The sequence below is a fragment of the Oreochromis aureus genome, linkage group 7 (assembly GCF_013358895.1).
Source record: "Oreochromis aureus strain Israel breed Guangdong linkage group 7, ZZ_aureus, whole genome shotgun sequence".
Taxonomy (NCBI): Eukaryota; Metazoa; Chordata; class Actinopteri; order Cichliformes; family Cichlidae; genus Oreochromis; species Oreochromis aureus.
Genome location: NC_052948.1, coordinates 4,698,955 through 4,722,976, shown reverse-complemented (window position 1 = coordinate 4,722,976; position 24,022 = coordinate 4,698,955). Strand labels below are relative to the sequence as shown.

At 42.3% G+C, this 24,022-nt stretch overlaps 4 protein-coding genes across 4 annotated transcripts; 2 read left to right on the top strand and 2 right to left on the bottom strand.

Annotated features, from left to right (window-relative positions):
• The first annotated feature begins 558 nt into the window (after positions 1–558).
• Positions 559–6,109, top strand: hdhd5 (haloacid dehalogenase like hydrolase domain containing 5). Its single transcript, XM_031749241.2, has 8 exons — positions 559–904; positions 2,529–2,732; positions 2,839–2,951; positions 3,319–3,412; positions 3,487–3,520; positions 3,621–3,795; positions 4,871–5,059; positions 5,155–6,109. Exons 1-8 carry the CDS (start codon positions 794–796, stop codon positions 5,564–5,566), a joined length of 1,332 nt encoding a protein of 443 aa, XP_031605101.2. The 5' UTR covers positions 559–793; the 3' UTR covers positions 5,567–6,109.
• Positions 5,841–9,134, bottom strand: LOC116327605 (ras-related protein Rab-19). The gene is made up of 4 exons (XM_031749226.2): positions 9,037–9,134; positions 8,245–8,433; positions 7,670–7,853; positions 5,841–7,009 (listed from the first exon to the last, which is right to left on the bottom strand). Exons 1-4 carry the CDS (start codon positions 9,085–9,087, stop codon positions 6,726–6,728), a joined length of 708 nt encoding a protein of 235 aa, XP_031605086.1. The 5' UTR covers positions 9,088–9,134; the 3' UTR covers positions 5,841–6,725.
• A 1,905-nt stretch (positions 9,135–11,039) lies between these two features.
• ccdc34 (coiled-coil domain containing 34) lies at positions 11,040–17,519 on the bottom strand. The gene is made up of 7 exons (XM_031749236.2): positions 17,365–17,519; positions 16,867–17,117; positions 16,666–16,789; positions 16,446–16,553; positions 11,913–12,071; positions 11,701–11,830; positions 11,040–11,537 (listed from the first exon to the last, which is right to left on the bottom strand). Exons 2-7 carry the CDS (start codon positions 17,100–17,102, stop codon positions 11,335–11,337), a joined length of 960 nt encoding a protein of 319 aa, XP_031605096.2. The 5' UTR covers positions 17,103–17,117; positions 17,365–17,519; the 3' UTR covers positions 11,040–11,334.
• Positions 17,520–17,560: 41 nt separating this feature from the next.
• Positions 17,561–22,353, top strand: slc15a5 (solute carrier family 15 member 5). Its single transcript, XM_039615811.1, has 9 exons — positions 17,561–17,573; positions 19,840–20,062; positions 20,399–20,568; positions 20,679–20,899; positions 20,989–21,175; positions 21,345–21,533; positions 21,643–21,774; positions 21,865–21,973; positions 22,230–22,353. The coding sequence occupies exons 2-9, from the start codon at positions 19,848–19,850 to the stop codon at positions 22,351–22,353; spliced, it is 1,347 nt and encodes a 448-aa protein (XP_039471745.1). The 5' UTR covers positions 17,561–17,573; positions 19,840–19,847.
• The last annotated feature ends 1,669 nt before the right edge of the window (positions 22,354–24,022 follow it).

Sequence of the window (24,022 nt, the reverse complement as noted above, 5' to 3'; positions counted from 1 at the left end):
ATGAAGGTGGCTTGAATGGAGTTTGAGTGATGAAAGGTGGAGGTGGGTTGCACAAAGGCGTAAAGGAGAATGACAGTAACTTAACTGAAGTAGATAAAAATTAAACAAAGCTTGCTACTGGTTATCATAACTCAGATAAAATTAAGTAAAGTTTCTGTAAAACTAAATGCAAATAATCAAGAAAAAATATGTAAAAAAAAAAAAAAAAAAAAGAATTATTCGTATATTCGTTTTGTTTTATACAACTATACATCAAATGTGTCAGAAATGAGGAAAGTTAGAGGGGGGAAATGCAAACATGCAAATCATAAAATGTAATCTTTTGGGGTCTTTTTTTAAAAGGTAATATAGTTTAGTATCTTTGCCATGGAATTTACAGTCATATATACATGAAGTTGAAACTAATAAATAAATAATAATATTAGTATTATGTTCAGGTACAGAGCTTATTGAGTTTCAAAGTTAGTAAGTTAGAAAGTGACTTTCATTTCTACAAAAATGATAAACGTGTCGGTTTCCGTTGTTGACGTAATATTGGACCTGGAAGTTCAACGGTTTGCTTCTTTGCGCATGCGTCCTCACAGCTATGACAAATTGTACCGCTCCTCGGTATACAACCGTATATTACAGTATGAGGAGAGAGCGCAGAGTACGGTATTGACTTAGACTGATGAAAATATCATGACCCGGTTCTTCAGCGGTCACATTTGCTAAGTTAGCCGTTACCGTTGGCGCAGCTAAAGCTAGCTCGGTCGTGTCTGTTGTTGCCCTTTCCACTAAAGTGCCTGAAACAATGCAGAGAGTGAGATATTTAAAGACTGGCTGGCAGCTGCTGAAATCAAGCTACGAGGGAGCAGCAAAGCAAGCGAACACCCAGTCTTCGGCCTCAAGATGTTATAGCCATGTAAGTCAACGCTTTGTACAACTGTATTAACGAGAGTGGAGACGGGAGTGCTGACAGCACTGACTGCACTGACGATTGGCCGGTGGCGCTCCATCCCATTTCAGTGCTACCTGTCAAAGAAATGTATCCTGACAGAAGAGTATTCAATCTCAAGTTATCCAATTTTTTTGAACATTTTCTGCTCAGCCTCCTTTGACTTAAATATAAATGTTCTAATCTAAAGTTTGGACATATCCGGTGATTTCTGTGAAGTTTTAGTCTCTTTTCTAGATTTTTGTTAAAGCTCATTCACCCACTTTCAAGTCTTTCTCCACACTTTGAAGTCGCAGACCATGTTTGAACACAACTTCACATTTGTCTCATGTGTCTGGGTATTGGCTAACTAAAATATGGAGAAAAAAAGTCAAGCAGTCCTGCAGAGTGCCATATTTGAAAACAGCTAATAAAAAAATCACTTTGGGAAAGACAACGACTCACAATTTCTGAATGATGTAGTTGTATTTTACAAGAAGAAGCACTCAGAGCGCAAACCTCCACCAAGGCTACCCACTATTAGGGGAAGTATTACATTTTGTATGTATGAATGTTGTTTTCTTTGTTTGTTTTTTAAAAAAAAAAAGTAGTTTAAGAAGTTTGTAGTGCAGTAAAAATCTAAAAATTAGGTAAAGGTAGGATGACAGATGTTTACTTTGATTATACAAATATTATGTAGGAGTGGGTAATGGATAATAGGTACTGATTTGCAGCTCTTTTTTCTTGATAATACTTTCTTTAACGATATAATACATTTTGGAGTCAACTCCACAAAGAAAGCTTGAGGTCAGAGGTCAAATATAACATCATTTGAATGCAGACTATATTGTTTTTAGTCCCCATATATCAATATCATTTCCTAATGTTGCCAATACAAACAATGGCAGTAGGATTCTAAACATAATTTTGAAGATAAAAGAATGAATGTTTGATGTTGTTTGACCTTGAAGGAGAGGTCAGAGGACAAATGTGCCACATTTTACATTTTTATAAAGTACTTTTTATATGTTTACAGTGCACACCAATCTTGTAAGGGACTTATCAGGACTGCATGGATGTTTTTCATATTTTTGTTAGTCAAACACAGATCCCCATTAAATTTTATGGTAAGAAATGTCAGTGAAAGTACTTTAAACTTTGAGATATTTATATTTGAATATTTCCTTAAATTTCAGTGTGTGAAATAAGCGAGTGGATGGGGCTCTTTCTTAAACAATATCTAGGAAACTATTTAATATAAGAAGCTAAAATCTCAGAGCAATTATTATGAATATGTAGAAATTTAGGAGATGGTGGAGCAAAAGGCCAGAGACTGGATGACCCAGTAGGAGAGCATGCTGAGGCTACTCACTGCACACAGTGATCATTGTATTGAAATTATACTATCTATTCATCAGTGTTCAATCACAAACTTTAATAAAACTATGCTGCATAGCTCATAGAAGCTGCAGTGGGATCAAAGTCTCATTCAGTTCAGTGTGCCTGCAGCGATGAGCTCTCAAAGACTGCTCAGAATGCAGTATCAGTTAATGAGTAACCTTATGTTGTCATATTACACATGTCCCCACTCTGTCGCCTGTTCCTTCCTCAGGCGAGCAGCTCCTTCGGGCTCCTCTTTGACATTGACGGGGTGCTGGTGAGAGGCAAGACTCCGATCCCTGCAGCCAAGCAGTGCTTCAAAAACCTGGTGGACCGCAGTGGAAAATACAAGGTCCCTGTGGTGTTTGTCACTAATGCTGGGAACTGCATGAGGCAGACAAAAGCGGAACATCTGTCACATCTGCTTGAGGTGGAGGTAAATTGAGCGCCTTTTAAAACATTATCAGTTTGCTTTGTCTCGTGTATTTTGTTTTTAATATTCTTTGATATCAGCCATTTACTCTAGACTCGCTTTATCTCAGGTGTCTCCAGACCAGGTGATGCTATCCCATAGTCCTTTGCGAATGTTTACCCAGTTCCACAAAATGCGTGTGCTGGTCTCCGGACAGGGTCCAGTAGAGGAAGTCGCTCATAAGTATCCTGCAATAACTCGTGTAATCTGGTGCCTGCACTCTGGATGTTGACCTTTAAAGCTGAATGTTATGTTTATTCACTTGTTTTTCTCCATGCTCCACTTTGTTATCAGTGTTTAATCGTTTCACCCTTTGTTCCCTTTACTGCTTGACAGTCTCTGTGAAGCCCTTATACAGATTTTTTTTTTTTGTTTTTTTTAATTCAAGTCAAATATTGTTATTTGAAATATAAAGAAATGCAATAAATTAAACATTGGAAAACATGTTACAAAACAACACCAAATACTCAAAACACTGTTAAGATTTTCTGCATATTTCCATCTTGTAATTCCTGCTCAACCGGTTTGACTTTAACTCACCAAACCTCAGCCTGGGCTTTCAGGATGTTGTTACTATAGATGTGCTCAGAGAAGCGTACCCAGTCCTAGATGTTGTGGATCACAATAGAAGACCCAAAGATGTTGTAAGTAATACTATTTAATCAATTTATGTTCAGTTCAGTTACACGTCTTGCCAACTTTGCACAATGTCCTGCAGGTCCCGCCCACTAAAGGTTTACAGCCAATAGATGGTATGTTTCCTTTGCACAGTCATTACATAACCCCTGAGAATTAATGATTTTCTGGTAATGTGGCCTAATTATATGTTTTTATTTTTATTTGGTCCTACAGCTGTTGTTTTATTTGGTGAGCCTATTAGATGGGAGACCAACCTCCAGCTTATTGTTGATGTGCTCCTAACTGGTGGGAACCCAGGCAGCACTTGGAGTTCAGCGCATTATCCTCACATCCCCGTCCTGGCGTGTAACATGGACCTGCTGTGGATGGCAGAGGCCTGGAATCCCCGGTACACATCAACACCACAGTCTGAAATATTACAACCTTCAAATTTGACAGTGTTCTTGGTATACGGTGCCATGGAAAAGCATTTGGCCTTTTCCTGATTTCTTAGATTTTGTCACACATAGTCACATATACATGTAGTTTTTAAATTTAGTTTCTTAGGGGGGAAAAAGCTATCAAAACCTACCTGACCCTGTGTGAAAAAGTGGCTGATCTCTCATTAAACCATGAATTAATTGTGATTAACCACATTTGAGAGCTGAGCTCAGCTTCACCAGCCACAGTGGCCTGATTACTGAGAAACCTGTTGAATAAAGAAACTCCTTAAATAGAACTTGTCTGACAAAGTGAAGTAGGGAAAATTATTCAAAAAAGCAACACATCATGCCGCACTCTGAAGAAACCACTAAGAAACATTGACATTAGTCGTTGACATTATCAGTCTAGAAAGGGGTACAAAGGCGAATCACAGTAAAAGCTATGAGAAAAAATGTGGAACATAGGTGAGCCTTCCCAAGAGTGCCTGGCCTACCAAAATTATCCCAGGAGCGCATCACCTATCCAGGAGGTCACAAAAGAACCCAGAACAACATCTAAAGGACGTCCAGCAGGACAATGATCCAAAACACACCAGCAAGTAACGGCTAAAAACAAAACAAAACAAAATGAAGGTTATGGAGTGGTCTATTCAAAGTCCAGACCAGAGACGCTTTGGCATCTGAACTTAAACGGGCAGAAAACCCTCTGATGTGCCTGAATTAAAAACAATTATTTAAAGAGGAGTGGGACAGAGCTCCTCCACAAATGCTTGCTTCCCAATTGTGTCACAACCAGTTTTTAGATTCAGTTTTTCCACACTGGACCAAGTTGGTTTTGATAGCTTTTCCCTTAATAGATGAAATAATTTAAAAACTGCATTTTGTATTTACTCAGGTTATGTCCAATATTAAAATGAGTTTGATCTGAAAGGTTAAAGTCAGATCAAACTTTTGCACTATGACAAATGTGCAAAAAACTAAGAAAGGGAACAAAACAAAAACTTTTTCACAACACTGTATTTAATGTTCCTTGCATCACAGGTTTGGTCATGGTATGTTCCTGGTGTGCTTAGAGTCTCTGTACAAGAAGGTCACAGGATACGAACTCAAGTACGAGGCTCTGATTGGGAAGCCCAGTGTGGTGACTTATAACTACGCTGAGCTGCTGATTAGACAACAGGCTGAAAGACTTGGCTGGACCACGCCTGTGAAGAGGGTGTATGCTATAGGGTGGGTTTCTCAGTCTACATTTCACACTTAGAAATTCGGTTCAAAAAATAATATTAACTGAATCCCGCTTTTTTTTTTTTTTTTTTTTTTTGCAGCGATAACCCCATGGCCGACATATATGGCGCCAACCTCTACAATCGCTACCTCCAGTCTTCTCGTCGCACCAAGGCACAGATGCAGGCTCAGAGTGCTGGTGGAAGTGTAGATCCCTCAGCTGTTGATGACACCCCTAAAATGACATCAGCAGAACTAGGTGGAGCTTCAGGTGTGGCAGAAAGAGATCTGCCCGAGGGATGTAGCTCAATCCTGGTGTGCACAGGAGTGTACAGCAAAGACCAACAGGAGCTGCTCTCAGACCCAACGCAAACGGTCACAGAACAACGCATCTTCCACGGTCACAGAGACTTCCGCTTCGATCCCAGCCTCACTCAACCGTCCTTCATGGTGCATGATGTAAAGGAGGCGGTTGAGTTGGTATTTAAGCAGGAAGGCTGGCCTCTACAGTAGGGGTCCTAGGTTCTGTCTCCATCTCATAGTCTGATCTTTCACCATTAGCAACAGGTTATCAAACCATTCCCTTGATTATTACAGGGGAGAAGTAGCTGTTACTGTGTTATAACGTGCCATAGAGTCAGCTGTGAAAAGCAATAATATGCCGTTTTAACACCGAATACATAGAAGTTGCATTTTAAATCAGTCATCCATAATAGTACATCAGACCATGCTGAATTCTTTAAAAAAAGGTTTTAAGTTTTCAATAATAGACATCACTGTTTCTGAGTCAAGGAATTAAATGGACTATCTGTCCTGTCACCTTTTATATAAAAATAAAACGAATTTAAAATTCAGGTTTTTGAGTACATACATTAAGTTGTTGAATTACACATTTTAGTACTTTAAAGTATTGATAAGCTCATAGGTAGATTTCAGTTGGAATTCCTCCACAGTTACATCTTTCCAGCAAGTTTAGACTGATTCAGAAAGAGCTGTATAAAGACAGTTTTGTGGCAGTACCACTTCAGGCATTTGCACAGTCAAAAAAAAAAAAAATACACCCCTATAGGCCCTGATTTGTTTTTACTGCTGTCATATTTTACCTAATTATTTTTTTTAACATGAATGTATAAGCTCTGTTTAAGTTGCCAGCTATGAGTGTATTACATCATTTTTGATGTACATTTTATTTTGAAAAAAGTAGTCTTATTTTCTGAAGTTGGTGGAATTTAACAGTAGGGGTTTTCACATAATGAATAGTGAATATCTGTTAGAAGACTGCAGTTAGAGCGCCACTGAAAATACAGTTTTTACATTTGTAACTGGTTTAACAATGTGTGATTTGAATTGTACTTCAAAAGCCATATGATATGAAAGAACCTTTAAAAAAAGGGATTAAAAACACAAACGGTTACATGTGAAACTCTAGTGTTTACTGTGCTGCAGTCTGTGTACAGAGTCCTCTGGCAGAGGAGTGGTTTGTCATCACATTCATTATCCTCAGAATAATATTACAACATGTTAAATATTAAAAAGTCAAAACATACAAAACCAATATTCACACACACATTGCAGCACACAGTTTCTCTTTAAATAACATCCATTCTCTGGTAGAGAAACAGGTAAATTGAGTATTCAGGCCTCCATTCCCACTCTTTAGTGACTCCCTGCTTCAGCCTTCTCGGCACCCACACTTTTTATCTGTAGCCACGGCACTAGGGACCGGGTGAGAGTTGTTACTCAGCATGAACTGAGGAGAGTTTTCAGAGGACTCGTTTATGATGGTCATACCATTGCGTGCCATTAGTTCTCGAGCCATAAGAATGAAGGCAGCCTCTATGTTCTGGGCCTCCTTGGCTGAGGTTTCCAGAGCAGCCAGCACACCACTGTTTTCTGCCAGATTGCAAGCATCCTCAAAGAGCACCTGTCTCTTAGCGTGGAGGTCTGACTTATTACCTGCAGTGGTGAACAGAGTTAGTAAAAACAGAAGTGAAGCAGATGTTTGTAGCTATGATTCGTATCATTTTCAGTTAAATTATTCTTTTATTGCAACACTTACTACAACCAAGTCTTCAGATCACATTTAAACTTTACCCGTCAAAAACATGGGGCATGTTTCTGACTTTTTGGAATCACATCTCTCCCAACAAACTTAGTAGACTTTAACTATAAGATACATTTTTTTAGGGTTAATACAGACAACAGTCACACATCGGAATCGCGGTTTTAGCACATTATCCATATGTCTTTGGTCTGTAGGTAGACGCTACACGATACAGTACCTACAGAGACACAAGAAGAACATCTAAACTCTACATAAAAATACTCTCCCTCACTGGCATGCTCTATCATGTCATTGACCTATTGCAAATTAATACAACAATACTGCATTCAGTTAGTGGGATCAGGATTTGATGTAATCGTGAAAGTATAGATTTATCCTGCCTTGTATCAACAGTTAAAGCTGCTGCTGGTGGTGTGACATTGTTTGGGATATTTTCTTGGCACATACTGTTAACACATTGTTAAACACCACAGTCTACCTCCGTATTTTTGTATTTCAGTATCATCTACACCTCAAAAATATATTTTGCTATGTGCAGACAGTTTACATACCGATGAGTATCAGCACCACACTGGCAGCTCCATACAGCTCCACTTCCCTGATCCAATGTGGAACCGATTCAAATGTGCTGCGTCGAGTGATGTCATAGGCCACCATCGCCCCATGGGCACTGCGGTAGTAGCTCTGAGTTATGGTGCGGAAACGCTCCTGTCCCGCAGTGTCCCACACCTGCATCTGCAAAACACAGATAACACAAATATGGGTTAACCGGTTATACAGAGTATGTTAAGGATCAACAGCGTACAACTCTTAAGTTATTCAAGTATAATGTAAGGTTTGTCTGACGTTTGCAGTTGTTTCTGAACAAATGTATGCAAATGTCTAAACAGAATTATAAACTAGCAGCTAATAAATCAACACACCCAGAAAGCTAACAGAAACACTGAGGATATTACAGACAGGTTGTCAGCCCCTCCCCTTTCTCTGAAGAACTAAAAAAAAAGGAATTATTTACTTTAAGACAAGAGTGCATCCACATGCATCTCATAAATTGCATGCACCTAAATATGTGGACATGACTGCACTATCAGCTGTGATGCAAGTGCTTAAGATAAAAATCACCTACCTTCACCTTCTTGCCATCAATGTCCAGGGTACGAACAGTAAAGTCAACACCAATGGTGTTTTGTTGCTTTTCGATGAAGATGCCAGATTTGAAGCTTTGCACCACGCAGGTCTTCCCAACATCTGAGTCACCAACCAAGATGATTTTAAAAAGAAAGTCAAAAGAGTCTTCAATCTCTGGCCCAGCAGTCTGCATGGTGACGAGAGGAACAGAGAGAGAGAGGGGAAAAAACACTGTCGCTGAAAGACGAGACCCAATACCTGTGTGCCTCAGTGCAAATGAACCGGTCCCTTCCAAGTTGTGTCAATAAAAACTTAGAATATTTACACAAACAGCAGTCACATCCCTGAGAAAGAAAGTGAAAAAATCAGTTGTCTACTGGCAGAAGTAACACAGACAGTTTGATCCCCGGTGAAAGTTCCATCCAGAGCTTAATAAAAAGTAAAGGTTGCAAAAAAAATCTGTCAAATCTAGTGTAGCAGCTTGCTTTTTTCTTCTGCTATCTTAAACCCATTCTTTAACCTTTGTTCAACAATCAGAAAAGATTACACAATCAGCTCAAGTATTCCAAAGCAGGGATAAAAATCAATATTCCTTGAGAAAGACAAGTTGGAATCCAAAAGCTGTTTCTTCATCATGAGTTGGTTTCCATATCTACATTACACCAGTAGTCACATTCTTGAAACACAAGTAGATTCTGTCCTTCTGCCCTTTAGACTGTCACTCTTTGTGCTTGCTACACCCCTGCGCCACTCAGTTTACTTCTGAGGCAGTATAAGACACACCTCCTACCTGTGTTGGAAGTTGTGATTTCCAACTGCCAGCCCACCTGCACCACTGCATCCTGGGATATGGATTTTCTTTGTATGTTTACAGGACGCAATACCTGAAAGAGCCAGACAGCAATCATTCATTACCAAAAGCTCTTAAAGGTTGAGCTAAAATTAGTAGCTAGAACTTACTGTAAATTATAGGAGTGAACAAAAGTGTTGAAGGTTCACTCTGAGTGCAGACTTCCCATTTTAAGAGGGTGTGACTGCTACACTTGCAGTCATGCAACTATAAAAATCAGTAACCCCATACATTTGATATATCGCACTCTTACTTAGAATTTCTTGGAAAAAATAAGTTAACTTTTGTACACTCACTGGCCACTTTGTTAGGTACACCTGTTCAATTGTTTTTTTGCACAAATATCTAGTGGCCAATCACATGGCAGCAACTCACTGCATTTAAGTATGTGGACATGGTCAAGATGACCTGCTGAAGTGCAAACCGAGCATCGGAATAGGCCAGAAAGATGATTTAAATGACTTTGAATGTGGTATGATTATTGGTCCAATATGTTCTTATGGTGACGTCTTCCAGCAGGGTAATGAACCAAGTAAAATGTTCTAGATTCTTGAACATGACGGTGAATTCACTGAATTCAAATGGCCTTCACAGTCAACAGATGTCAATCCAGAAGAACACCTTTAGGATGTGGTGGAAAGGGAGATTTGCACCACACCCTAAACTAAGTGATGCTATCCTGTCAATATGGACCAAACCCTCACAAGACCATTATCCAGCACTTTGTTGAATCAATGTTGTGAGCAATTAAGGCAGTTCTGAGGGCAAAATGAGCTCCAATCCAGTACTAGCAAATATACCTAATAAAGTTTGCTGAGAGTGTATGTCTAACGTTGTTGGATTTACTTTAATTTCTTTCTCTGGTTTTGCAGTGCTGGGTTCTCCAATCAATTATCTGGTCTGCCAGCATACAACGAGCAAAAGAGGTGTCTTTGAATGCACCACTATTAAATGCAGAAAGTGCTGATTGGGAGATACCAAGTATTCCAAGATGATAGGGAGATAGCCAGAGTCATTTATGTTAAATGTGTTTATTTTCTGTGTTTCCTCAGTAAGGTATTTAGTTCTTCTTGCATTTAATTACTGTTAGGTTAGAGTAACAGTTAAATTAAAGCTTGTTTTTGCTTCTCTAATATTAGTTGATTAGTTTTGTTCCCCTTGTGTCTAAATTGGTCCGATCAGCAGGTATTTAAGATCCCCTTCTTATCTGATCAGTTTTGGTTGCTTGGATTGGTTTGAGCAGTTGATGTTATTTTATCTCATGTTTTTTTTACTTTTTAAGTTGTAACATGACTTTTTTTCACTTTTTTCTCAAATTACTGTGTCCCTGTGACTAACCAAAGTCTTTCACATGGAGAAAGGTTTTGTTTACAAGGCTTCAAATACCTTCGAGCAAACAGCCTACACACTTACACCCAATAAAAACTACTCACGACAAAATGTAATCACTTCACATCTTTGTTTTAACAGCTGCTCACTCCACAATGATTAACAATTAAAGAAAAAAGAAAACATAAGCTCTTCTCCCCGATTACAACCAGCCAACACATTCCAGAGCAATCAGTAACTGTAAAGAGTTAACCACAGAATGAACAAACTACACAAAAATACACCAGAAAAGCATAATTTAAATAATTTTACCTCAGGCTTCACACATTGGCATCACAGTGAGATGCTAACACAGACTGAGCATACTGCTCTGAATCTCTCTCTCTCTTTCCACCCCCTCACTACATTCTGTCGTCATCTCAGCCCACAGAAGAACAAGGCACAGCTGGACACAGAACAATGTGTGAAGTGTGAGGGGCACTTGACCAAGCTGGGTCTATCTTTGGCTGTGACCACCAGCCACCTTCTTTCTGTCGTGCGGGTGGTGCCTTATTTGTTCAGTGCAATGAAACATGGTTTTGTTGACCACAGAATGAATGAGACTGAAACAGATCTTTGACTGTGCCACATTTATCCAAATAAAAAAAGTATTGCCGTACATGTACAGAAAAATGTATTCTGGACTTTTAAATATCTAGTCACACAAACATCATATAAAGATTTGAATAAATCCATTAATTAAAAAAAAAAACATAAACCAAATACGTCTTCACCACAACCACCTTAAGAGAACACAAATCTTTGTGTGACTCAGCAGAGTCTTGGCTCAGAAGCTGTGGCAGTGCAGAAATCACAGTTAAGCCTGTAACTAAGCTACCGCATCACAGTCATACACGTCAAGCTGCTGTGTCATCTTCTCTGCTGCAAATGTGCTGGACTCTGAGTGTTTCTCAGCCTAAACGTGTCGCTGAGGCTCTGTTGGCTTTTTCTCTGTTTCAGAGGTTTCTTGCTTGATGTCTCGAGGGAGGATGGTTCTGGAGGAGGGACATGGATTGGCTTCCAGGGGATTGGATTGACAAAACTGGGCGATGGGTAGGATTTGTCATAGGGACCTAGAGAAAAACAATCCAATGCAACAGTAACACATAAATCTCTGGAAGTCTAAGTAAACTAATGAGCTACCGTCTCTCTGTGGAATTATTCTGATGTTTGAGTAAAATAAACCCAAAAATGAAGACACGGTTAATAACGCCAAGATAATTCAAATAAACATACTTGATGGATAGCTGGGCTTTTTGGGACTAGCTTTGCTTTTTTCATTCGCCTTTGCCAGCCAGTCCTTAAACTTCTCTTCAGCCCTCCTACGCCGCTCCATCTCCTGCTCCTCCTTCAGGGAGGCTTCTTCCTGTCAAAAAGATACAAAAGAAATCTCTGAGAAACTGTTTGTAATTTAAAAAAGACAGACAGCTGAACGAGAGCCTGATTACTTTCTCCTTCTTTTCCTTTTCTATTTTTTCTTGGTTCTTTCTTTGCAGCCAGTCTTTGTACTTTTGTTGAGCTTTCTGTTCAGTCTCCCTCCGTCTTTCCTGCTGCCTCTGCATCTCCTCCTCCTCCTTTCTTTGTTTAAGAAGTTGCTCATGTCTCTCCTAGAATTGCAACAAGAAACATAAAAAGACTGTAGGATAAGATAAGATAAGATAAGACAAGATAAGACAAAATAAGACAAGACTTTATTAATCCCTCGGGTGGGTTCCTCTGGGAAATTTGGTTTCCAAAAGCACAGCACCAACAGACATTACAGAACGTGAGCATATTATATATATATATATATATATATATATATATATATATATATATATATATATATATATATATATATATACATATATAAATAAAATATACGAAAGGATAAATAGAATAAATAGGAATAAGATACAAGGGAATTGCACATTTCAAGTACTTAAGTCTATTGCACCGTTGACTATAACAAAAAGCACTGCACAGTGAAGTGAAGAGGCACTACAGCTTAGTTGTTCCCCCCTCCCTCTCCCCTCCAGAGAGGAGTTAAACAGTCTGATGGCGTGTGGGACAAAGGAGTTTTTAAGCCTGTTGGTTCTTGTCTTTGGGAGAAGCAACCTGTCACTGAACAGACTCCTCTGGTTGTTTATGGCCGTGTGCAGAGGATGCCCAGCATTGTCCATAATGTCCAGCAATTTTTTTAGTGTCCTTTTCTCTGCCACTGTCACCAGAGTGTCCAGCTTCATGCCGACCACAGAGCCAGCCTTCCTGATCAGTTTTTCCAGCCTGGATGAGTCCTTCTTTGCTGTGCTGCTCCCCCAGCACACCACAGCATAGAAAAGTACTCCTGCAACCACCGACTGGTAAAACATCCTCAGGAGCTTCCTGCAGATGTTAAAAGACCTCAGCCTCCTGAGGAAGTACAGTCGGCTTTGGCCTTTTTTATACAGGTGCTGTGTGTTGCATGTCCAGTCCAGTTTGTTGTCCACCCACAGCCCGAGGTACTTGTACTTGTTGACCACCTCCACCTCCTCCCCCTCTATCTGAACCGGCAGTGGACCTTCTCTGGACCTCCCGAAGTCCACAACCAGTTCCTTGGTCTTTGTGGTGTTGAGTTGCAGGTGGTTTGTGTGACTCCATGTGACGAAGTTCCTCACCAGACTTCTGTACTACTCTTCCTGATTATCCCAGATACACCCCATGACACCCCAGAAGGTAGAAGAACACTTCTCCAACTCCAACCCCCGACGCATGTGGCAAGGACTCCAGACCATCACAGACTACAGGACCACCAAACCCTCCCCCGCATCCTCTGATGTCTCCTTCCTCAACGAGCTCAACAACTTTTACGCTCGTTTTGAGCGAGGGAACCCCACAACCACAACCAAAGCAGATGTGACGCCAGACCACCAACCTCTGACTCTCTCCCCACCGATGTAGGGAGCGGTGCTGAGCAGGATCAATGTCCACAAGGCTGCAGGTCCTGATGGCATCCCCAGTCGTGTTCTCAGAGCGTGTTCTGGGGAGCTTGCAGGAGTGCTCACAGACATATTCAACCTGTCCTTGGCCCACGCTGTGGTACCGGCCTGCTTCAAATCCACCTCCATCGTCCCGATACCCAAAAACTCCAACCCATCTTGCCTCAATGACTACCGCCCAGTAGCACTCACCCCCCATCATCACTAAGTGCTTAGAGCAGCTGGTCTTAGCACACTTCAAATCCTGTCTCCCCCACCCTGGACCCCCACCAATTTGCATACCGCCAGAACAGGAGCACAGAGGATGCGGTCTCCATCGCACTGCACTCTGTCCTCTCACACCTGGACAACAACAACACCTACGCCAGAATGCTGTTTATAGACTTCAGTTCAGCGTTCAATACAATCCACCCCTCACAACTCATCAGGAAACTGACAGACCTGGGCATCAGTTCCCTCATCTGCAAATGGTTACTGGACTTCCTGACCAACCGCCCCCAACATGTCCGGCTGGATAACCACTGCTCATCTACCATCACAATGAACACGGTGTACCACAGGGCTGTGTGATGAGCCTTTCCTCTACTCCCTCTTCACCCACGACTGCAGACCTGCTGATGGTTCCAACACCATCATTAAGTTTGCAGATGACACCACGGTGATTGGCCTCATCAGCGACAACGATGAGGCCGCCTACAGGAGGAGGTGGATCGTCTGGCTGAGTGGTGCGACACAAACAACCTGCTGCTTAACACCGAGAAGACCAAGGAGCTCATCGTGGACTACAGGAGGAATGCTGACCCACATCCACCCATCCACATTAAGGGACGGCTGTGGAGCGTGTGAGCAGCTTCAAGTTCCTGGGAGTCCACATCTCCGAGGATCTCACCTGGACGACCAACTGCTCCAAGCTGGTCAAGAAGGCTCACCAGCGCTCTTCTTCTTGAGGACTCTGAGGAAGAACCACCTGTCCTCAGACATCCTGGTGAACTTCTATCGCTGCACCATCGAGAGCATCCTGACCAACTGTATAACAGTCTGGTACGGGAACTGCTCTGCCTCGGACCGGAAGGCGTTGCAGAGGGTCGTGAAAACTGCCCAGCATCGCCGAGCACCACTTCCTGCCATAAAAGACATCTACAGGAAGCGGTGTCTGAAAAGGGCTGGGAAAATCATCAGAGACCCCAGTCACCCATCACATGGACTCTTCACCCTCCTGCCCTCTGGGAGGCGCTACAGGAGCCTCCGGACTAAGACCACCAGGTACCGGAACAGCTTCTTCCCCACAGCTGTCAGACTCCTGAACTCTGCCTCCTGACATCTGACAGCCTCTGTAGAAATTATCCACACCTCACTTATCTTAACTGCACTACTGTATAGCTCTGTGTAAATAATCATTCTGTACATACAATAATTTTTAACCTTACAACTGTTTACAACTTGCATAGTTCCCATTTCTGTATAACTGTATATCTCATATTTCTGTAAAGTTATTTATTTCATACTCTGTATAGTTTTTCATATTTATATCCTGTTCATATCCTGTACATAGCTTGTACTCACTACAGCCTGTACATACCTATAGTTATAGAATATTCACAACATACTTCATACCGTGTACATTATAACATACCACAATAGACCCATTTCTGTAATATACTTGCATATCTATATTATTGCTAATATATATTGTAATATATCTATATCACTAAAGCACTTCTGGATGGATGCAAACTGCATTTCGTTGCCCTGTACCTGTGCATGTGCAATGACAATAAAGTTGAATTCTATTCTATTCTATTCTATGATGGCCGTGTTGTCTGCAAACTTCTGAATATGGCATAATTCAGAGTTGTAGCAGAAGTCAGAGGTGTACAGGGTGAAGAGAAGAGGGGACAGCACAGTTCCCTGTGGTGCTCCTGTGCTGCTGACCACAGTGTCAGACATGATGTCCTTCAGCCTGACGTACTGTGGTCTGTCAGTAAGGTAGTCTGAGATCCAAGCGACCAGGCAGGGGTCCACCTGCATCCTGTTCAGTTTTTCCTAGAGCATACAGGGCCGGATGGTATTAAAGGTACTGGAAAAGTCAAGAAACAGGATCCTGACCGTGCCTTTTCCCTTGTCTAGGTGTGAGTGGGCTCTATGTAGGAGGTACAGGATGGCATCCTCCACTCCGACATCCGCCTTGTAGGCGAACTGTAGTGGGTCCTGGGCATGTTGTACCTGTGGTCAGAGGAGGTTGAGGAAGAGCCGCTCTAGAGTCTTCATAAGAAGTCATTCAGCTCATTGGGCCGGTTCCTTTTGGGGGCCGGGACGATGCAGGATGTCTTCCAGAGGGCGGGCACTCTCCCCAGTCGCAGGTTGAGATTGAAGACTCGTCGTAGCGGCTCCCCAAGTTCAGCAGCACACGCCTTTAGCATCCTAGGACACACCTTGTCTGGGCCTGCTGCCTTTCTGGGGGAAGCTTCCTCAGTTGTCTCCTGACCTGATCCACTGTGACACTGGGAGACGATTGGAGGGGGGAAGATGTCCTGCTGTTGAGAGAGGGGTTGGAGGAGGGGTGTCATAGTGTCAGGAGGGGGGAAGCGAGGGAGGTAGGAGAGTAGGGAGAGGGTTCTGTAGTAAAAGGTGAGGGTGGGGGGGCTGTGGGCTGGTCAAACCTGTTGAAGAAGTTGTTGAGTTCGTTTGCCTTCTCCACAGTCTCCACTGTGCTGTTCTTGGTGTTGTGGCCTGTGATGGTTTTCACACCATTCCAGACCTCCCTCATATTGTTCCTCTCCAACTTCTGCTCCACCTTCCTCCTGTAGGTGTCCTTTGCTTCCCTCAGGCAGCGTTTCACCTCCTGCTGTGCTGCTTTCATCTCCTCCTTCACTTTGCTCCTGAAAGCCTTCTTCTTCATGTTGAGGACAGCTTTGACTTCCTGTGTTACCCACGGTTTGTTATTAGGATAACACCGTACCGTCTTAGCAGGGGCGTGGCAGATAAGAAGATCAACACAACAATTTTACTTAAGTAGTTGTTTACCTGTTCTGTTTTAAGTTTTAGCCATTCTTGGATCTTCTCGTCCATGATGAGCTTTTTCTGTTCCTGCTCCCGCTGTTGTTTTTCTTTTTTTTCCTTCAGTAAGCGCTCCTGATATACGGGACACACAGAGCTTTTATTGGGGTGAAATGGTCACTACAACAAATTAAAATCAGAATAAAAACATTTTTCTATTATGGGGATGGGACTAATGGCTGCATGCCTTTTCTACTTTCTTTTCCTGCTTAAGACGCTCCTCTTTTGCTTTATTCACCAACCACATTTCCCACGCACTGAGGGTAGGTGAAGCTGCAGGCTGCTCCGAAATCGCTTTTGGTAGCTCACACCTATAAAATAAACGCAGATATAAAATGAGTCATGCTGCAAACAAGCCAGAACTCTATCTAAAGCTTTACGGCAGCACCTCAATGGTGAAATACTGAGCCTGGAGTCATCTCTCTCTCTGGGGGAAGTGGTCTGCTGATCTGGGATGGATCTCAGGTCTTCTTCGTCACTGTCAAAGCTGTCATGATAGATTGGAGAAAGCAGAGAAAAAGTGTCTTCTTCATCGGATAGGATTCCGTCGCCAAAGCCCTTTGATGGCTGGAAGTCTTTGAGAGGGGTTGAGCTGAAGCCCTTGGGTAGCCTCTCTCCAGACATCACTAGCCAGCAAATCTGCAGTGGACAGCACAAAAGCGAACAAAGTACGCTAAGTGTTTTCTGTTTTCTTATGTAAAATGTAAAAGAAATGGGTAATGAGACACATAAATCTGAAATGCCAATGCCAGACACGGGCGACGCTATATGAAAATATGTGTTTAGCGGCATGCTAACGTTAGCTCACATCCTTAGCTCACTCTAACGACAACATAAACACATTTTGCAACTTGCTACGAAACATTAGCAGTGCGAAATAGCTTACCGGAAAAAACAAATGCAAACTGAATCTTATTATGTTTAATTTTACAGGTTAAACTGTCTCTTTCCAGGCCAGCTGGTCTCTTCTTCCAATCACGAGTTTGCAGCAGCGGAGGTTAGAAGTGATTTACAAACTTTTTCCCATGATACACCACGCCCCCACGCTCAGCTGGACGCTGTTTTCGTAACCATGGGGACACCACAAAAACGCATGTAAGTCCTTGTCAAGCTGCTCAAACAGCTTCACATTTTCCACTTTTTATTTAAAGCAATAATGGCACAAATGCTCACGTTTGTATATTACTTCCCAATATAAATTACACTAAAATATAGGCCTTTTTTTCTCTCTTTTTTTTTTTTTGCTTTAAAGGATTAAATCCGAAAAGTAATTCAGACTTGTTAACGTAATTCTTGTTTTCTAAGGCATTACAGATGTATACTGTACAACCATTTCAATCTGGAAAAAAGAACAGTTCAAAGACGTCATATGAAGCCCAAAATTACCATGACATTCATGTTTGTGATGAGTGTGTGTAAACTTTTAGCTGTTTCTTCATTAAAGAAAGCAATGAGGGCATTTAAATATGATAAAGCTTGAATAATTTTGCGAGGTTCAATAGAATGACTACTACTATCATATTTTATTACATGGGACATTCCTAAAGGTGGGGAAGACAGAGAAATCAGATATATTGATTAGACTCCTGCCTCTTTTCTGGTAGTATTATTGCAAGGTGCTTATCATTAAATGTTGTCAGCATATCAATAAAATGTAGATAAGTCTAAAAATAAGTCTATTAAGGACTGTAGACTGTGTACTTTACAGGTAATGAATTCCAATGTTCAGTGCTTGTTTGGACAGCTAGTTCACCTCCTACAGTGATATAATGATCAATCCTTTAGTTGAAGTTAACCTGCACATGCACCCTGTCTCACTCTCACTTAACATTTTGAGTCTAATTACCCACAGGCCAGTCAAAATGAGGTTGTACGGGGAAGTGAAGAGAAGAGCTGCTTTCACAGAGACGTGTAACATTTTGTGAGTGTTTGTAAAACCTTCTACACTTGTTTATTTTTTAATGTTACAATCATATTTAGGTTCCCACAATACAACTGTGGTCATGTTCATTGAAAACAGTGAGCATGTCAGCAACCATGGTTAACCTCAATCATGGAAAGATTAACTTTCAAAGGAAAACATTAGTTATTGGGCTCAGCGTATTCCCACAAACTAACTACTACTACTCCAGAGCTCCACTTAATAAACGGATTATATTTATTATCACATGACAGACCATTCATTGGCAACAGCGATTTAAGTCATTATTTATACCATGACTTGAAGTTAAATTGAACATGTTTGATCTGGTTATTAATGCTGCCTTGACAGAACCTTTAAAGATCATTATTAAAAAAACAAAAATAAATAAATAAGACAGCCACATGTTTATCTTTTGAAACATTAGAAATATTTTAGGGTTAACCTCTAAATAGCTCCCATCCATCACTCCTCCCTTATATAGTTTTGCATAATGTGTCAAATCTGAGTAATGCATCCACAGTTCCCAGTAAGATAAAGATGGACGAATCAGGTATGGCCATTTGCAGAAAACAGGTGGGTGTGGCTGAGTCTACGTGTCCAGCTTCAGAGTCACACCTGGTTGTGACATTCCAGCTCTGGCTTCTGTTACTCCTTCCTGACAAGGGCAGCAGTTCTCATTCAGAGCTCTTTACTGACAGCATTCACCCCACCAAGCAGAAGAGCTGCCCGGGATGGTAGCAGGAGACCTCAGGAGACTCCCAGAGGGCAGAAGCCCACTGCAACGTGTCTCCCACACGCCTCATCTAGACCAGAGACCACGAAAGAAGTCTCGCAAGAAGCTCCAAGTGATCATCTGTGTACTTCTTGTGGAGTTGTTTGAAAGGTTCACTTTCCTTGGGATTGTATGTAACATGATTCTATTTTGCACTGTGAAGCTCGGATATGACAACTACCTCGCTGCAACAGTCAACCTGTGCTTCATAGGAGCCAGCACACTCACCCCTGTTCTGGTTGGCTGGTTTGCAGAAGCCTGTCTAGGAAGGACAAAGGTGCTATATGTGTGTGCGTTTCTTCATTTCTTTGGTAAGACACAAGGGATTAAAGGTTGCCACAAGTTGGCTGCCAAGAATTTGAAGCCATATGACTTCTAAAACAGCATTTACCATCTTGGACTGTATTACTGTGAAAAGTAAGACTAGAGTAAGATCTGATGCCAGATGTTAGGCGATGATAGTTGTTTATGATGTTAATCTTTTTTTCAATTTTCACAATGTATTTATTTTTATTTTTAAATGGCAGGAAACAGATGGGTTCCTTGTACTTCTTTTCATTTGTTTCAGTAATGTTTTTGACTACATATCTCATGAATGTGTCAAATCAACCAGTTGACAAAAAGAAAATATCACTCAGAATCATTAGATGCATCTGCCACTGTAGGTACAGCCATGCTGCCTGTGGTGGCATTTCCCTTTGAGGATTTCTACATCGACAGCCACCACATGACCCACCAGCTGGAGTCTCGGGAGCAGCAGATTCTTTTTTACACTGGCCTCCTGGCTGCTGCACTGGGCATCGGTGGCATCCGAGCTATCCTCTGCCCCATGGGAGCTTACAACCTGCAGGGCTACAACCAGCACCAGCTCCTGACCTTCTTCAACTGGTAGGTGATGAGGCTACCTTGACACATCATACATGTAGTTTACTAATAGGTTCATTTTTAGTTCTGCGAGGTTGGATTTTGTATGGTTTGGTTTCAGACAAAAAAAAAGTAGTAGTGGCACGCCTTTGTTATTATATTACAAAAAAACTTTCTGACATAATGGTAATTCTATACTAGAGTGCATGGGGGGTTTCCTGTAAGGACGACTCCTCTTTTCATAGACAAAACAAGTTTAAATTGAACCACCCTAGATGATGAAATTAGCACAAAGATATTTTGGATTTAAGTCTCACCAATATCACTGGCTCACTGTAAGATGTTCTTCTTTTCATTTAGGTTCTACTGGCTGGTGAATCTGAATTCCACTGTTGTGTTTCTGGGCATTGCTTACATCCAGCAATCTGTTGCCAAAAATCTGGGCTTCCTCATCCCCTTCACATCAGTTCTGCTGGCTCTCATCGCCATACACATGATGCGCAGTAAACTCACCTACAAACCCAAGAAAGGTAAGATACCAAAAAAAGGATTAGAAAGAGAAAACCTCTTCCTCATCTCCTTTTTTGTGCATACCACAAAAAGATCAACTGTTCGTGCTTCATACTTTTATTGCTCTTAGGTGGATCATTACTGACCACGTTGGGAGTTTTCTTGAACTCTTTCAAGATGTGCTGCCTCCACTATCGCTACTTGAGCGGACAGGTGACATCTTGGCTGGACCGGGCGAAAGAGAACAATGGTGGCCAGTACAGTGAGACTCACGTGGAGAATGCCAAAGTCCTGGCCAAGCTCTTCCCTCTTTACGGGCTTCAGCTGCTCTACAGAGTCTGCCTCACACAGGCAGGTCCCTGAGAAATTACAAAGCATGAAGCAGAAAACTGACATGTTTAATCGCCTTCAGGTTTGGTTAAGAAATATGTCTCCCACAGATCCCCTCAGGTTACTACATACAGACGATGAGCTCCAACCTTCACCTGAAGGACCACCTTTTGCCTATCGCTGCCATGAATGTGATCAGCATCCTGCCTCTGCTGCTCTTAGCGCCACTGATGGAGTGTGTGATGACCTGCTACCTGTCCATGGAAAAAACTCCTCCAGCACCTGTAAAACGTATTAGTGAGTATTTACACACATGGAAGCCCCAACTAGTTCGCATGTTGTCGTAATTTATTCTCTTAAATATTCCTTTATCTCCTCTCACTCCCTCTTTTTGTCTTGTAATCACAACCTCCCGTTCCTCAGCCCCTTCTCTCATTACCCCACCCTGTCCATCCTCCCCCTCCAGCTCTGGGCCATGCGTGTGCCACTCTGTCGGTCCTGGTTGCAGGTTTGACTGAGCTGCAGAGGAAGTCTTACCCCCTGGTGGAGCAGACACTTTCTGGAAAGCTTTTGCAAGTTTCTTCCATGCCATGTTTCCAGCTGGCTCCTCAGTACATCCTGCTCGGTCTGGCAGAAGCTCTCGTCACCCCTGCGTGTGAGACTTACTGTTAGGTCTCCGTTTGGGCATATCATTCAAATATATGAAATGAGTAGGATGTGGCAGCAGCAGGAGAGATGCTCATACAGTTTCTGTCCTCTGGCAGGCTCCCTCGTTTCTTTCCAACTCACCCCGAGCCACATCAGAGGGATCGCCCTGCACTTCCTCACTCTGTCCTATGGAGGGGGTTGTTTTCTAGGTGCCTTTATTATTCAGCTGATGTACTTTCTCTCTGGAGGTAAAAAACAAACAAACAAACAAATACAAATACAGGACTAACAAATGACATAGAGACACTGGTAATAAACACTGTGGTGCTCTGTTACAGGAAGCTTTTACCCAAGCACACTGCATGATGGCAATTTGGAGACATTCTTCTTCCTCCTGGCCACACTGATGGCTGTAAATACCCTGGCATTTTGGAGTGTATCATACAGGTACAGTACAACAGGTAGACGATGATCCAATAAAGGTTAGATTGCTCCATGTTCATCACAGTCTGTTGTAGGTTCATATCAACAGCTGGTAAAACATTTGATGTTTTAAATGGACTGTCTCAGTGTGAACTTTTTATTGAAAGTATTGTTTTACAAGTATATTTGTAAAAAACAATTCATGACATTGTTTTTTACAAATATACTTATATAAAAATACAGCCCTAAGCGTATTTTTTGTTATATTAATGTTGTGCAGGTACGTGGACCTGAGTGTTCAGGGCAAAGCGCTGACCATCAGCCCTCTGACTGAGAAGCTGCTGCATTACAAGGCCTGTCTGCGCTTCTACGACACTGTAGACCACACGGATTCCATTTTATGAATGATTTCTCTGAGATGTCCTCTGTTACTGGTGCTAGCACTGGATGTTACTGAGTCAAAAATTTGTGCTGATGGGCTAAATTGTATAAAATAAGATAACCTTTATTAGTCCCACACGTGGGAAATTTGTTTTGTCACAGCAGGAAGTGGACAGTGCAAAAGTTATATAGCAAAATTAGAATACAATAAGAATAGAATAGAAATAAGAATACAGTACACAACTGTAAAGAATAGAATAAAATAAAATACTATATACAGTAGAATAAATAGAATAAAATATACAATAGGATAAAAATAGAATGCAAATGCTTTATACAACTGAGTAAAAAATACAACTTTTTCAGAAAAAGAGTATTGCACTTAGTGTTATTGCACATGTGTGTGTTTGATCAGTTGAAGTCTTTGTTGTGGAGTCTGACAGCAGTGGGGAGGAAAGACCTGCGAAGTCTCTCCGTCCCACACCGTGGGTGCCGCAGCCTGCCACTGAAGGAGCTGCTCAGGGCTGTCACAGTCTCCTGCATGGGGTGGGAGATGTTGTCCATCAGGGATGACAGCTTAGCCACCATTCTCCTGTCACTCACCACCTCCACTGGGTCCAGAGGGCATCCTAGAACAGAGCTGGCCCTTCTGATCAGCCTGTTCAGTCTCTTCCTGTCCCTGACAGAGATGCTGCCACCCCAGCAGACCACACCATAGAAGATGGCTGAGGCCACCACAGAGTCATAGAAGGTCTTCAGGAGAGGGCCCTCCACTCCAAACGACCTGAGTCTCTGCAGCAGGTACAGCCTGCTCTGCCCTTTCCTGTAGAGGGCGCCTGAGTTATGAGTCCAGTCCAGTTTGTTGTTCAGATGAACACCCAAAGGTACCTGTAGCTGTCCACAGCCTCGATGTCCATACCCTTGATGTTCAGTGGTTGCAGTGGAGGATGCTTGTGCCTGCGGAAGTCTACCACCAGCTCCTTGGTTTTACTGGCATTGATCTGGAGGTAGTTCAGCTGGCACCAGTCCACAAAGTCTTGAGTCAGTCCTCTGTACTCCTTGTCGTCCCCATCAGTGATGAGGCCGACTATTGCAGAGTCATCAGAGAACTTCTGCAGGAAGCACTGGGTGGAGTTGGGGAGAAGTCTGCAGTGTAGATGGTGAAGAGGAACGGTGCCAGAACCGTTCCCTAGGGGCCCCCGTGCATGCAGGCACCCTGTCAGGACACACAGCCCTGAGTCCTCACATACTGTGGTCGGTCGGTGAGGTAGTCCAGTATCCATGCTGTGAGGTGGTGGTCCACCCTGAGTTGCAGCTTGTCCTTCAGGACCATGGGAAGAATAGTGTTGAAGGCACTGGAGAAATCAAAGAACATGATTCTCACAGTGCTCCCAGCGGTCTCCAGGTGAGCGAGGGAACGATGTAGGAGGTGAATGACGGCATCATTCGCTCCAATGCCAGGCTGGTAGGCAAACTGAAGTGGGTCCAGTGATGAGCTCACCAGGTGCGAAGCTGAGCCAGGACCAACCGCCCAGGGTCTTCATCAGGTGGGATGTTAGAGCCACCAGCTGTAGCTGTTGAGCTCCTTGGGGCGTGAAGTCTTTGGCACTGGTACAACACAGGAGGTTTTCCAGAGCTGTGGGACTCTTCCCAGCCTCAGGCTCAGGTTGAAGAGGTGCTCCATCACCCCAC